At 35.3% G+C, this 14,385-nt stretch overlaps 1 protein-coding gene across 1 annotated transcript in view; it reads right to left on the reverse strand.

Moving 5' to 3' along the window:
- The window catches only part of LOC106881733 (E3 ubiquitin-protein ligase UBR4-like), a 218,633-nt gene that overhangs the window by 145,159 nt on the left and 59,089 nt on the right, over nucleotides 1-14,385 (reverse strand). The window contains exons 24-33 of the mRNA XM_052975666.1: nucleotides 12,919-13,009; nucleotides 11,175-11,296; nucleotides 9,860-9,966; nucleotides 8,257-8,346; nucleotides 7,735-7,856; nucleotides 7,060-7,139; nucleotides 5,616-5,807; nucleotides 3,755-3,818; nucleotides 2,678-2,760; nucleotides 148-441 (exon numbers count right to left, since the gene is read on the reverse strand). Coding sequence (XP_052831626.1) covers nucleotides 148-441; nucleotides 2,678-2,760; nucleotides 3,755-3,818; nucleotides 5,616-5,807; nucleotides 7,060-7,139; nucleotides 7,735-7,856; nucleotides 8,257-8,346; nucleotides 9,860-9,966; nucleotides 11,175-11,296; nucleotides 12,919-13,009 — 1,245 coding nt within the window. The remainder of the gene's footprint in view (nucleotides 1-147; nucleotides 442-2,677; nucleotides 2,761-3,754; nucleotides 3,819-5,615; nucleotides 5,808-7,059; nucleotides 7,140-7,734; nucleotides 7,857-8,256; nucleotides 8,347-9,859; nucleotides 9,967-11,174; nucleotides 11,297-12,918; nucleotides 13,010-14,385) is intronic.

Below are 14,385 nucleotides of genomic sequence, written 5' to 3' on the forward strand. Positions count from 1 at the left end.
CTGGCTTGCCAGTCCACCCCATGCCAGCATGGAAAACGGATGTTAACGATGATGATGATAAATATTATTTCAGAAATTAAGGTGGTGAGCTGGCCGAATTGTTAGCATGCCAGGCAAAATGTTTAGTAGCATTCTGGCCATCTTTACGCTGAGCTCAAGTTCTGCCTAGGTCTACTGTGCCTTCCATCTTTTCTGGGTTGATAAAATACATACCAGTTGAGTACTGGAGCTGATGTAACAGACATAGCCCCGGCCCCGAATTTGCAGGCCTTTTTGTCAAAATTTGAAATCAATATTTCAAAAATGATGGAGGTGAATAGGTTATCAAATGATTCCTTGAAAGGAGTAAATGACAGTTTACCAAACTCTGCTCTAATCTGATTTTTTCTTACCTGTGCAGTTGTAGCATCATGGTCTATTGGAGGGGAAGTGGCTCCACCTCTGTAAAAGAAAACAAAAAAAACAGACACGTTAGAACCAACTTGATAACTCCAAGAGGAAAACCCGAAACCTTTTACAGTCATAAAACCAAATTATACACAAGGAAATGGTGCGGAAGTGCTATTATAAGAGCTTACTGAACATGTAAAATGCATGGGATAAAGAGGGGCCTTCTCATGTTGACCATACAGAGAGAGAACAGCAATTCTCCTCATGCTGACCCTACAAGGAGAGACCAACAATTCAAGTTGAGAGCAGCATGGTAGATCAAATGATTAAAGGCATGCAGAAAGGAAAAGCTGTAGGTTCATCAGGAATAGTTGCAGGGACGCTCAACATATCTGGTGAGGTAGGATACACAATTAGCACTTGGGATAGTTAATAAAGTTATACAGACAGGTGTCTCATACCTAATGATTCCCACCCTCTCCTCTATAACATGAGTAGCCATGCAGCTCCTCTACAGCAACAAATCTGTTCCGGTCTGTTCTCTCAAACTTCAACCCCACATCTTATCGCATAATGTTACCTCCCTCTCTACTGTAGCACCACTCAGTCTATGGGGATCTTAGTCTTGCAAACTACATTGCAATCTTACTAGTGCTAGTACCACAAAAAAAGTACCCAGTACACTCTGTAAAGTGGCTGGTATTAGGAAGATGCATCCAATTGCAGAAACCCTGCCAAAGCAGACATTGGAGCAAAAGGGTAGTCATTGGCCCCATCAGATTCTGTCAAGCTGTCCAACTCATGCCAGCAGGGAACATGGACATTAAATGGTGATGACAATTATTTTACACTGTTTACAGTTAATTCATAGAAATTGCTTTACAAACCAATACATATGAAATTTTCTTGAATTCACTTTTGGCAAATTTTATTGACTTAAATTACCAATACAAATACTCCTCGCTTTCAACTGGGGAAATTGGGTGGTTCTTTGCTCTTTCTCAGAAGGGAACCCTTATGGCAACAGTCCCTGTTGTTATTCGCATAAGTTTTCATGCCCCACTCTTTTTCTACTAGGAAGATTTTAAGTCTCTCTTTTAGAATACATAACGTTTCTTCAGTTGAATTACATATTTTGGTTTATGGTGGGTTTTTTGGGGGGGTTTTTTTTAACACCATAAAGTTATCTGAATCAGTCACCGGATTCAGGAGTTGACAACATGAAAGATGTCCAGACATAATAAAAGGCTAACAATGATCATCAAATGTATCGACTGAAGAACTTCATTAGAGATCAAAATGTGCAGAAAGAGGTTTTGCCGCAGAACCATTAAACCTATCTTAACGAGTGAGGAAAACAAAAATAAACAATTCGATGATAATGATGTTAATGTCAATGAGAATATAATATTCTCTATTGTGCAGGTTGCTTGTAAAACACTCTTGAAAAAAGATTCTCTAAACATTTCAACTTCATTGCATTTATAAAACATATTAGATGAATAAATCAGCATTACCATCTTCAATATTTAAAATCTGGTTTCCATGCTGACATGAGTTGGAGAGTCTGATAGAATTCAGCAAGCCACAGGGTTGCACTGAGTTTCTATATCAGCTTTGGAATGGTGGCTGGATGCTCTTCATCATCATCATTTAACGTCTGCCTTCCATGCAAGCATGGGTCAGACGGTTTGACAGGAGCAGGCCAGGTAGAAGACTACCCCCAGGCTACTGTGTTGGTTTTGGCATAGCCTTTACAACTGGATGCCCTTCCTAAACACCAATCACCCCATAGAGTGGACTGAGTGCTTTTTACATGGCACCAGCACAGGCGAGGTCAGTTTTGGTATGGTTTTTACAACTGGATGCCCTTCTAAATACCAACCACTTCAGTGTGGACTGGATGCTTTTTAAGTGGCACTAACAGTGGCAGGATCACCAAGTAACTTGCAAGACAAGGAATTTTGAGAGGAGGAGGGGGCTCTTGTGTCAGATAATGAAAGGTTAAAGTGTGACAGCGTTAGTAAGGTTGTCAAGTACAAGAAAGAACAAGAAAAAGAAAAGGCCCCCTTGAGGGTGTTGAAAGGGAGAGGATTAATAGTTTTATGTCAGGTGTCGAGAGATTTAAGTATAATAGAGGGACAAGCGCAGGTGTCTCTCTATAGAGGAGATACATGGCTACCTTGCATCATACAATGGTGGGCAGGAGTAGCTGGAAAGAAGATCAAGATGATAGTGATGGGGTGCCAGAACACAAAAATCAAACTATGTATGTATCTGAATTTACCTTTCAGAATTTCTCTTGAGTGCACTGAGCACCTCTCCCACGTGAGAAAGCAAGGAACACATTGCATCCAAGATGGACAGATGCTACAAAAACAAAACAAGAAAAAGTGATGTACGTAAGAATAAAGAAGACCCCAAACTTGATTATTTTATGTTATTACTGAAAGATGTTAGGACTAACAGAAGTTTATAGCAATTTGTCAAGTGTGGAATGATTGAGACCTACCACATAAAATTGATAGCGAATTGTTTTATTGCCATGAGAATTTGACTAACAGGAGACTTTGGGATTAAGTATTCTGCTGGAAATGCAGACCACAGGAAAAATAAGTTGTGTAGACATGAATATCTTCGATAGTTATCCCGAATAAACATATATTTTATAAAATTTCTCAAAATAAATATATCAATATACTTTAAGGAAGACATTTGTCAATCTATACAGTAACCCACTAAATCATCCCTGTTTACAAACAGCACTGTATACAATGAATATTTTCATTTAATTTATATTAATTTAAATCAAATTAAACTTATGTTAAATCAAATTAATTTATATTAATTTAATTTACACTAAAATATATTAAAATAATTTAATTGTTTGTGTTTGTCTTGTAGGATATCTATTAGAAAGAGAATCTCTGCCTGATAAGAAAGACTTCAGGTGTGAATTTTTGTTTTCTCGTAAGAGCAGTAGAGGAATGAACAACAAATAGCTTTACAGTTCAAGTGCTAGATTAATGACTACACTGTAATAAGTTCAAACCTTAATAGAACCATTGATGTGTGTGGGGGTACTTTGACAAAACAAAGTCAGATTTGCTCCAGACAAGATCTATTGGTAAGGACTTCTGAATATAAAAATTATTCCTAACAACCCTACCTCAAGTAGAAAAGAGATTTAAAATAAGAATATAGATGTTTAAATTTCACTACAAAGTTAAAATTAACCAAAAGAAAAATGCCAGCCTTCTGGCTTGAACAATGACAAACAATGAAATAGAAAAAAAAAAAAAAACAGAATTTATTTTTTTATTTTTCCTTTTCTCTTGGTCACAATTGATTAAAAGAATTTTACCTTTCCAGATTTCACATTTTCTTTGATTTTTTCCATGACATCTTTTTGAGAGAGGTGAGAATAACTGAAATAAATGTTAAGAAACATTAAAGCATTGAAGCTAAATGTAAGATTGCATTCAATTTTAATTCCAGTATGTGGAGCGAAAATTATATCAATATAAACGAATGCATAATTTCTTGGTATACTAATTAACTTTTCCTAGTCCCCCCCCCCCAAATTCTTGTAACACATCTCAGATTAATTACTATTAACGTTAATACTTCAGATTATTATTATCTGTCATTATACTTGTCTGTGACATTACATTTCATTGAGTGTAATATTCAATCATGAAACCAAATAATTTAATTAACCACCAGGAAAACAGGTGCATTATTTGTGGACATACTAAATAGTGGTAAATATATGTGGGTATATCTATCAATGATTGAAGAATAATTATGAAGAATTATTAGACTCAGGCACACAGTGTTATCAATGATTGTTACTGAGAAATTACTTTAAGTTATTAATAAAGAAGAAATACTAGTCTTTTACAAATCATGACACCTGTAGAACTAACTAGCAGTGGTACATACAAGAAGTATACTATTTCTACAGGTTTCATACAGACTGCCATATTTAAGAGACAATTGGCAGTGAAGATTGCATAAATGTTTTAATTATTTCAAAGAGGTTGAAGAACTTCCAACACAAACAGCATTAAGCCTTGCAAATGTATAAGAAAAGTTAGCAGATGTTTTTGAAGGTTTTGGTGTTTTTTAAGGTGATCAGATAATTACTGTAGAGCTTCAAATAATATCAACTTTAGCTTGTAATGTAAGACTAAAATCCACTGAGTCATATGGTATTATTATATAACACCAAGTAACTCGGTGGATTTTAGCTCTTCAGAAACCAAATGACTATGTTAATAGCTTGGTGGTTGTGAAGAAATGAGATAATACAGTGTATTATTTGATAGATTTGAATGACAGTAAGGAGTGTTTTGAAAAGTAAAACTATCCAAACTTGATTTGTTTTCAAAAGAATTCCTTCAGAATGAAATCTGTTTCTGAGGAACTAGTAAACTCTATGACACATTTTTCTGAAATTTCAAAGACGTATGTTTGTATCGATGATATACTTGTGTTCTTGCAGTCAAAGAAGGATCATGACAAAATCTACAAGCTGTTTCAAAATGAAATATACAGCTCATTTACGTCACTATTTTACTACTTATTTGCTGTGTTTGTTACATATTCATTTAATTTTATGCTGTATTAAAAAAAAAATTATATTCTAAAGTGAATAAAATTACTTCTGCAACATTTTAATGATAAAAAATTCTTTATTTGCAAGTGTTTACCCACGCAGTGTGGTTAGGGCAGCGGACTCGCGGTCATAGGATCGCGGTTTTGATTCCCAGACCGGGCGATGTGAGTGTTTATTGAGCGAAAACACCTAAAAGCTCCACGAGGCTCCGGCAGGGGATGGTAGCGAACCCTGCTGTACTCTTCCACCACAACTTTCTCTCACTCTTACTTCCTGTTTCTGTTGTGCCTGTAATTCAAAGGGTCAGCCTTGTCACACTGTGTCACGCTGAATATCCCCGAGAACTACGTTAAGGGTACACGTGTCTGTGGAGTGCTCAGCCACTTGCACGTTAATTTCACGAGCAGGCTGTTCCGTTGATCGGATCAACTGGAACCCTCGACGTCATAAGCGATGGAGTGCCAACTAACCAACCCACGCAGTGGATAAAGTAAAAAAAAATATTTGCCTTTTGAACCTGATGGGGGGAGAGTATACTGCGTTATTTTGGATTTGCAAACATCATCAGAGTTAAAGAGTTAACAGCATAAAAAGTACAACTTACCAAGTCTCCAACCATCCAACAGCAGCCTGGAACAGTGCTTTGTGACCACTTCCCTGACCAGCTCCAGCTAAAGATCTCATTACACTGACAAGATCAGAGAAACCTTGACTATCATTATTGGAAGCTAGAATTTTTGTGCCCATTGGAATTAATGTGACAAGAATTGTTTGAGCTACTTTCTCACTGACTGGACTGAAATATAAAAAAATATATATATATATATAATTATATCTTTGTTTCTAAAAGATTCTATGCATCAAAAATTTTCTCATTATTTGTAAAAACAACAGCAATAACAGATCTCCAATACATTTTCTATAGTTTTTCAAATAAGTTCAGTTTGATATTGAACAAATTTTTTTGGACTGCTTAAATTACTTTACATTTTATATTAAAGTCATTTTCACTTGATCATTTCTAATCTACAAATACATATCATTGCTATTATGTTAAACTGTTGTATGTCCAAATTTGGCCAAATGCATTTTTTTCAATATTTATTTTTGCTTGTAATAGCCAGTTCTTTTGGTCAAACTATCGTATCTCCAGCTGCTTCAGATGCCAAGATATCAAAAATTGTACAACGGTTTCGCTATGGAATGGTGAAACAGTTTTATCATTTTCTGAAAAAGCAACGTTTTGGACTTATAACACTTTTGCATTATAGCAACGACATGCATCTCCCATCTATTTGAAACGGCAAACTTCACTTAGGGCGTTGCACTAATGATAGCATTGTGTTCTTGAGCAAAACACTTCATTTCACATTGCTGCAGCCCACTCAGCTGTAAATGAACAACCTGTGACAGAATGGTATCCAATCCAGGGGAAATGTGATCTCTATCACTTATGTGCTATGCAAACCGGGTAACCAATCCTATGAGTCCAAGGACTCATGAAAGTAATGTCCAGGGGTCAATGATAAGGATGCGTTCTCATCCATTCGGATGACAAATGTAAAGCAACGCAACCAAAGACTGACCTTTTCAATATGCTTTGGTGTCAGTTATGATAACATTAATTCCTCACAAGACTCCTTTCCTCTGCAAGAAAGGAATAGAACTGGTTTGATGAGAGGAGGTTTGCTATTGCTAAAAGAGAAAGATATTGCACTGGAGAATATTCAAACCGAGATGGCTAATATTTACTGAATACAACTAAATCCTGTGGAGAATTACCAAAATATTGAAAACAATCTTCGTTTTCAATTATACAATCATAAGTTGGACACCACAAATTGCAGTCAATAGAAAATAGATTTCATGTTTAAAGTCAAACCTATATATATATATATATATATATATATATATATATATATATATTTATTTATTTATTAACTTAAGTGAATCAGCTGAAAGTGTAAAAAATATATGCAAAAAAATAGTCATTTGATTAAACAAAATGAAAGCATTGAGGAACACGAAATGATTCAAATAAACTTTACCTTTTGTCTTTAACAAAGAAACCAGTCAGGCTCTGGAGCAGCATTCTGTTTTCTTTCATTGCAGCTTCTTCAGTAGAATCCTAAAATAGTTAAGTTTTTTCATTTAACAGTAAGTACTGAATTTTAAATACAAATAACTCTAAAGGAAAAAAAATTACAAAAAACAGTATAAATACAAAGTGCGTTTAAGAAGTATCTGACCTTTGAGCAAAAGAAAGAAAAAATTTTTTTGTACATTTCACACATTTTATTTAATCAGCCTCAAAACACTGCCCTTGGGAGTTCACACATTTCTCCCAGTGGTTCTACCACTGCTGGCAATATCTCTGGAAAACCTTTTCTGCAATGCTATGGAGTTCCACAGTATATATGAGAGGGTACTGAAAAGTTCTTGGTATTGAGTAAAAGAAAATACAGGAGGATCAGTTAATTAAGATTTTACCCAACATAATCCCCTCTCAGATTCACACACTTATTGCAGTGGTCATGCAGTTTTTCTAAGCCCTGTAAAAAAACTGGAAAGTTGGGCCTCCAACCAGGCCTTTCATAATACACTTAAAGCTAGGAACTTTTCAGCACCCCCTCGTACATTAAATGTTTTAACAGAAAAACTCGGAACAAACCAAAGTTCTATAACTTAGTAACTGGCCATGCTTAAGTAAAAGAGAAAGTTACCTGGGGTGAAGTCAAAGCAATTTTCCATAACCACGTCTGTAGTGTTGTTATATCAACAGAGGCCAGTTTTGTTAAGCAGCCACACAAGGATTCATAGTCTTTATCATTTGGATTTTTTTCAGCTGAAAATATTTAAAAAAAAGAATACAATTTAAATGAAATACAATTTCCCTGGTTTTAACCCTTTAGCATATCCCTTTTGGCCACATCCAGTGCAAATATTTTACCTGTTTTATGTTCAAACTGGCCTCTCACACTAACCTTACAAGATCATTCTAGCAATAAACAATTACATTACTAAAATCTCTAAACCAGATAATTATTCTGAATTAATCATATATTATGTCATAACTTCAACATTTCAATAATATGACTATTTCAGAATAACATTGTAGAACAGGTATGAGAGGTAGGATCTGGTCAGTTTCAACATAAAACACGAAGAGTATATAGGCTGGATGAGGCTTGTGTAAACGCTAAAGTGTTAATTTAATTCAGACAAAATAATTTGTGTCTACTCACCAAGCATGAATAATTTATTGAAAAACTTCAAAATCTTTGTTGCAAACTGGGGTGATAAATTAGCAGCAGCCAGAAGCAGACCACATAAATCTAGAATGAAAAATTAGTCAGTTTAATAAAGATATCAAAAATATGTCATTACATATTTGATAGCTTTGTTTAACCCTTTTGCTGTGAAGTTAAATTTTATGGTTATTCCAGCAATGATGTTAAATATCTTCCAAAAAAATAGAATTGGTATTTTCTACAAGTCACACTGCTTCAATAAACTTGACATGTCTCAACAGAAAGTAGTTTCAAACACGACATTCCTCAACAAAAGACAAGATTAGCATTATCATCATCATCGCTTAACGTCCGCCTTCCATGCTAGCATGGGTTGGACGATTTGACTGAGGACTGACGAACCAGATGGCTGCACCAGGCTCCAATCTGGTCTGGCAGAGTTTCTACAGCTGGATGCCCTTCCTAATGCCAACCAAACAATATATAAACAATTGTAGTCTGGGCAGCTCCCAGCCGGCCAGCTACATGTCAAACCATCCAACCCATGCTAGCATGGAAAGCAGACGTTAAACAATGATATAAACTGCTTTCCACAATTGAGGCTAATGAAATTTTGAGTGGAAATATCTGATTTCAGCAGCAAAAAGGTTCAAAGTATAATTAACTGTCTATAAATCTTGTTCCATTAGCTTCTTTTACATGATCCTACCCTAAAACTTGTCCTATTTCAATTAAGCCAAGTTTTCTGGGTCAGCATAGCCGAGAGGATCTTTATATTTATACATTTTTGGAGACCCCCTTTTGTTAAGTCAGATGTCTTTCTAATGGTTAATCACTAAAACAGGTAGAAGCAAAACTTATTCATTAGTCAAGTAGAGTTACCACAACCAGGACCATCTGCCTGCCAGTAACATGCCTGTGTTCTGTTTGTAAATACATCATCTAGGGCTAATTTTTAGATCAGTATATTTATTAATTATGCTAACGAAGGACAGAACTTTGTTCTGTACATCATCATCGTTTAACGTCCGCTTTCCATGCTAGCATGGGTTGGACGATTTGACTGAGGACTGGTGAAACCGGATGGCAACACCAGGCTCCAATCTAATTTGGCAGAGTTTCTACAGCTGGATGCCCTTCCTAACGCCAACCACTCATATCAATAATCTTCAACAAGCATTTACAAAGACATTCACTGTTCAATTGATTCAGAAAGCATTGAGAATCCAGTCAAGGTAAAATAATTTACAGTTCAACTCCATAATACAAGATACATTAAAATAATCAGAACAACTCTTACTTTACAGTTCATTACAACAGCTCTAGCACATGAAGGAGATTAGCTGATATAACAATAAATAAATGTAAATCTTTGAGTCAAATTTCCTTATGTTGTATAGGAAAAAAACCCCAGTAGAATTTGCATAATGGGTCCTGTAATGACTTCTGTAATACAACATTTCACACAAAAACATGAGACCGGGAACTGATGTCTGTAGATAAATAAGTATTGGCTGTTGCTGTGGAACAATGGTTAAGTTCAGACATATTTCTGCAGTCTACGTAAATAATGTTTTAGAAATGAAATCTATTTTACCTCCTGTTTCAATATAAAATTTTTCAAAAGCTTTTTTTCCAGCAGTTTTTTCAAGGTGACTATCCATGAATTTCAAGCAGTCCACAAATATTTTTTCATCCAAGCCACTGATAAAAAGAAGACACAAACAAAATAATGACATTGAATTATTTGTACAGAAAATAGAGACATACAAAAATAAGAGGAATGACCAGCAAAAGTGGACTCCTATATGCTAGAAATAGATGCCGAATCATCTAACCACGAAAAATATGTTCTCAGAAAAAATTTAGCGACACAACAGACTGTAAAAGGGCAAGATTTTTACTGAGAACATATTTTTCGTGGTTAGATGATTCGGCATCTATTTCTAGCATATAGGAGTCCACTTTTGCTGGTCATTCCTCTTATTTTTGTATGTAATATAATTTTAATCTTCGGATTTTTTTAATATGCTAGACCACTGGTTTTAATTGATTAATATCAATTTCTACCCTTATTAATAAATTTGAAAATAGAAACAGCTAATAAAGTACCTACTAAGATTCTGTTCAAAATTACAGATCCATCAAAACAGTATTTTTTGTATCAAAGCACTCATGCAGGTGCCATGTAAAAAAAAAGCAGCCAGCACACTGTGAAGTTACTGGCATTAGGAAGGGCATCCAGCCATAGAAACCATGCCAAAAGTGAAAGGAGCAGGCAAGCCAGAGAGCTGCCCAAGCTCCTTTTGTCTAACCCATGCCAGCATGAAAAACAGATATATGATGATGATGGTGGTGATATGATGCTGCTGCTGCTGAAACACACAATTTCCCATCATCATCATCATTTTAATATCCACTTTTCCATGCTAGCAAGGGTTGGATGAAATTTGTTGAAGCAGATTTTCTACAGCCAGAAGCCGTTCTTATCACCAACCTTCACCTGTTTCCGAGCAAGGTAATATTTCCACCCCATGGCCAGACAAGTTCTCATAGAAGACTGGAAACAGGACACTACTTGCATGATAGCAACCCCATTTACAGCTATCACATGTTGTCACGGCAAACAGATGCTAACACACAAACACACACACATATAGTATGGTCATTTTTCAGTATCTGTCAACCAAATCCACTCACAAGGCTTTGGTTCACCAGGGGCTGTAAAAAAAAAAAAAACACTTGCCCAAGATGCCACACAATGAGACCGAAACCAAGTGGTTGGGAAGCAAACAACCACAGAGCCATGCCTTCCACTAATAAAACTAAAAACTGAAATCACAATATTACATATAATAAAATTTCCTTGCAAGAATACTGATAAGTTCTACTATGTATTCATGTATACATACCTTAATTCATTTGTGTGTTCAATGAGAAGCTCTTGACAAACCTCCAGCACATACAGGTAAGTTTTCATGATGAATTTCTCCCCTTCTCCTTCACCAAGAAATCTTTCCAATGACATTGTTACCTAAAATAAATAAACAGAAATGAATGGAATAAAAACTGTATGCATCTAAGTAGGTTATGTATACATTTTTGTATTTTAGGGTTTAATGAGAGGAGAAAGGATATCATCAATGATATTTGCAGTCTGAAGAGATAAAAGGAAGACAAAACCACAATATCTTCTGCCTGGAATCTTAGCCCCAATATTTACAACTGCGTGGCCGTTTTCGTGCGGGTGACACGTAAAAGCACCCACTACACTCTCTGAGTGGTTGGCGTTAGGAAGGGCATCCAGCTGTAGAAACTCTGCCAAATCAGACTGGAGCCTGGTGTTGCCATCCGGTTTCACCAGTCCTCAGTCAAATCGTCCAACCCATGCTAGCATGGAAAGCGGACGTTAAACGATGATGATGATGATGATGATGAATGAACCCTACAAAAGACATTCAAAGGGTATGTGGTGGTGTGACACTATGTAACAAAATAAGGTTCTCGCTGAAGGACAAGCATAAAGCATGCTCATCCTTAATGTACGTCTACCCAATGGCAATCACAAGACATGGGTTGATCTAAGGTTGTGATGATGTACAATGGGATTGAACCCTGAAAAGCTATTAGATAACAAGTAGCATAAACATATGGTATGTCAGTTCCGTTATAGACATGAAAATAAGCACAAACATTAACACCTTTTGAAACCAACATGTGACCATCCGCAGTTCTTTTGCAAAAACTTTGTTCTAAAGAAATCTAAATTAACCCTTTAGCATTCAATTCACATTCTTTTGAATTAATTAAACATTATCTCATATCTTTGATATTTTGATAATGCAATTGCTTATTTTTAGAATGGTATTGTAGGGCATGAGTGAGAGGCCCAATCAAGCCAGTTTGAGCATAAAACAGGTAAAATATTATGGCTGGATATGGCCGGTTTAAAAGCTAAAAGGTTAAAACCGGCCATTAAAAACTTTCATCTCAATTTATGTTCCTAGTTCAATGACAAAATCATGTTATTGAATTCATTATTTTAAAAATTGATTGAAACAAAAACAGTGTATTTTAAAAGAAATGTGCTAACAAAGGATCTAAACAATATTGAGCTAAATAGCAAGTTCTACATCCATATAACATTGAACAAATCAGTAGGTCCCACACTGAATCCTTCTGATACCTAGGTTCTCAAGACTGCCTCTTGTTCTATGATACAAACTTCACATTTTAAAATAATCTGAATTAAAATCTTCCATCAACATTCAACGCTAATTTATATACCAAACATCAATTTAATGACAAAGTTATTTTCAAAAACTGATCGAGACAAAAGCAGTCTATTTTAACAATATGGTAATAAAAGGGTTATATAAACAAAAATTTATATTCTTTTATTGGAACTCTCATAAAAAATAAAACATATTTTTAATACAATTATGTTATTTTCTAAATTCTAGAAACAAGTAGACAATTTACTAATTCAACATTTTGTGGGAGCTAATTGTTGAGATTAGAACTAAGAGAACATCTAGATGCGGAAGATCACAGTTACATATTTTAATTAGTACATGTAGAAGACTAACATATTTTGAATTATTTCAGATAATTTCATTTTTTCGGTGGAAATGAAGTAAAAATATAGGAACCTACCATGTCAACCAAATATTCTGTTGAAGCATCAAACAGTAATGGAAACAGTGCCTTGACATATTTGTTATTTCCGGTTGTTTCTGGACACCAACTAGAGTGGAAATAAAAATATATACAAATATTTTAAACTTTTTATAAAAAAATATATATCATTTAAAATTTCCACAAATGAAAAATATGAATTCTCCAAATTATAGGAGGGATTACTTTTACAAACTCTTAAAGGACAGTATACATTTTAATATTTTCAATATTTTCAATATTTTTTTAATATTTTAAGTAATATCATCTTATTATATATACCAAACGCAGTGTATTTCAACAGAAATATGTTAACGAAAGGGGTTATCGTTCACTTTCCCATGCTTACATGGGTTGGACAGAGTTTTCTGAGGCTCATTTTCTATCACCAGATGGCCTTCCTGTTGCCAACCCTCATCCATTTCCGAGCAAGGTAATGTTTCCTGATAGCCAGACATGTTTTTTGGCAGAATATTAGAAATGAATCACAGCCATTTACAAAAATCACACAATAGCAAGAGAAGGAGACACAAACACACACACACACACACATATCTTTTAAATCCGTTTATGGAGAAACGTTTTGAATATGCCAATAAAGCTCCTATTCCATTATGCTGGCCACAGTCTAATGATGCTGACTGGTGAACCAGTTTTTGGGGGTTGCATCAAGCTGTACCGATACAATGTAGGATAAATATAATAATAATAACAATAATCCTTGGATGGAATGTATATACATTTAATGAAACATACGTAGTGATGCATTAAATGGCTATAAATTCCATCCAACTATTATTGTTATTACTCTCTCTCTCTCTCTGTATACATGTTTCTTTCAGTTTCCATCTATGAAATCCACTCACAAGGCTTTGATCAGCCCAGAGCTACAGTAGAAGACACTTGCTTGAGGTGCCACACAGTTGAACTGAACCCGGACCCATGTGATTGGGAAGCAAGCTTCTTACAACAGTCATGCCTGCCCCATAGTTGAAGTCCAATGACTGAATCTAATGCAAGGTAACAGAAAGAGTAGAGAAAGAATAACAGTCTTTTGTTTAATTGATCTTCACACATCTTTATTTATTTAAACCCTGTATCCCACAAAGCTTCAATTTCTCTTCACAACACAATTGGTATTGTTCCTTTCGTTGCTTCAGATCTGCTTTGAAACCCTTCACTGCTTTATTTTCTACTTTACAAAGAAATCTTATCCCTTACATAAACAACTGCAGGAAAAGGACCAAGGCCACGTACATTTGCAGTTGTGTCAACTCGTTAATTTAGATGGGTATCTAAGGCAGCGAGCTGGCAGAACTGTTAGCATGCCAGGCAAAATGCTTAACAGCATTTCCTCTGTCTTCAGGTACTGAGTTCAAATTCTGTCATGGTCAACTTTGCCTTTCATCCTTTCAGGATTGATAAAATGAGTACCAGTCAAGTAAG

Source organism: Octopus bimaculoides, chromosome 22 (assembly GCF_001194135.2).
Source record: "Octopus bimaculoides isolate UCB-OBI-ISO-001 chromosome 22, ASM119413v2, whole genome shotgun sequence".
Lineage (NCBI taxonomy): Eukaryota > Metazoa > Mollusca > Cephalopoda > Octopoda > Octopodidae > Octopus > Octopus bimaculoides.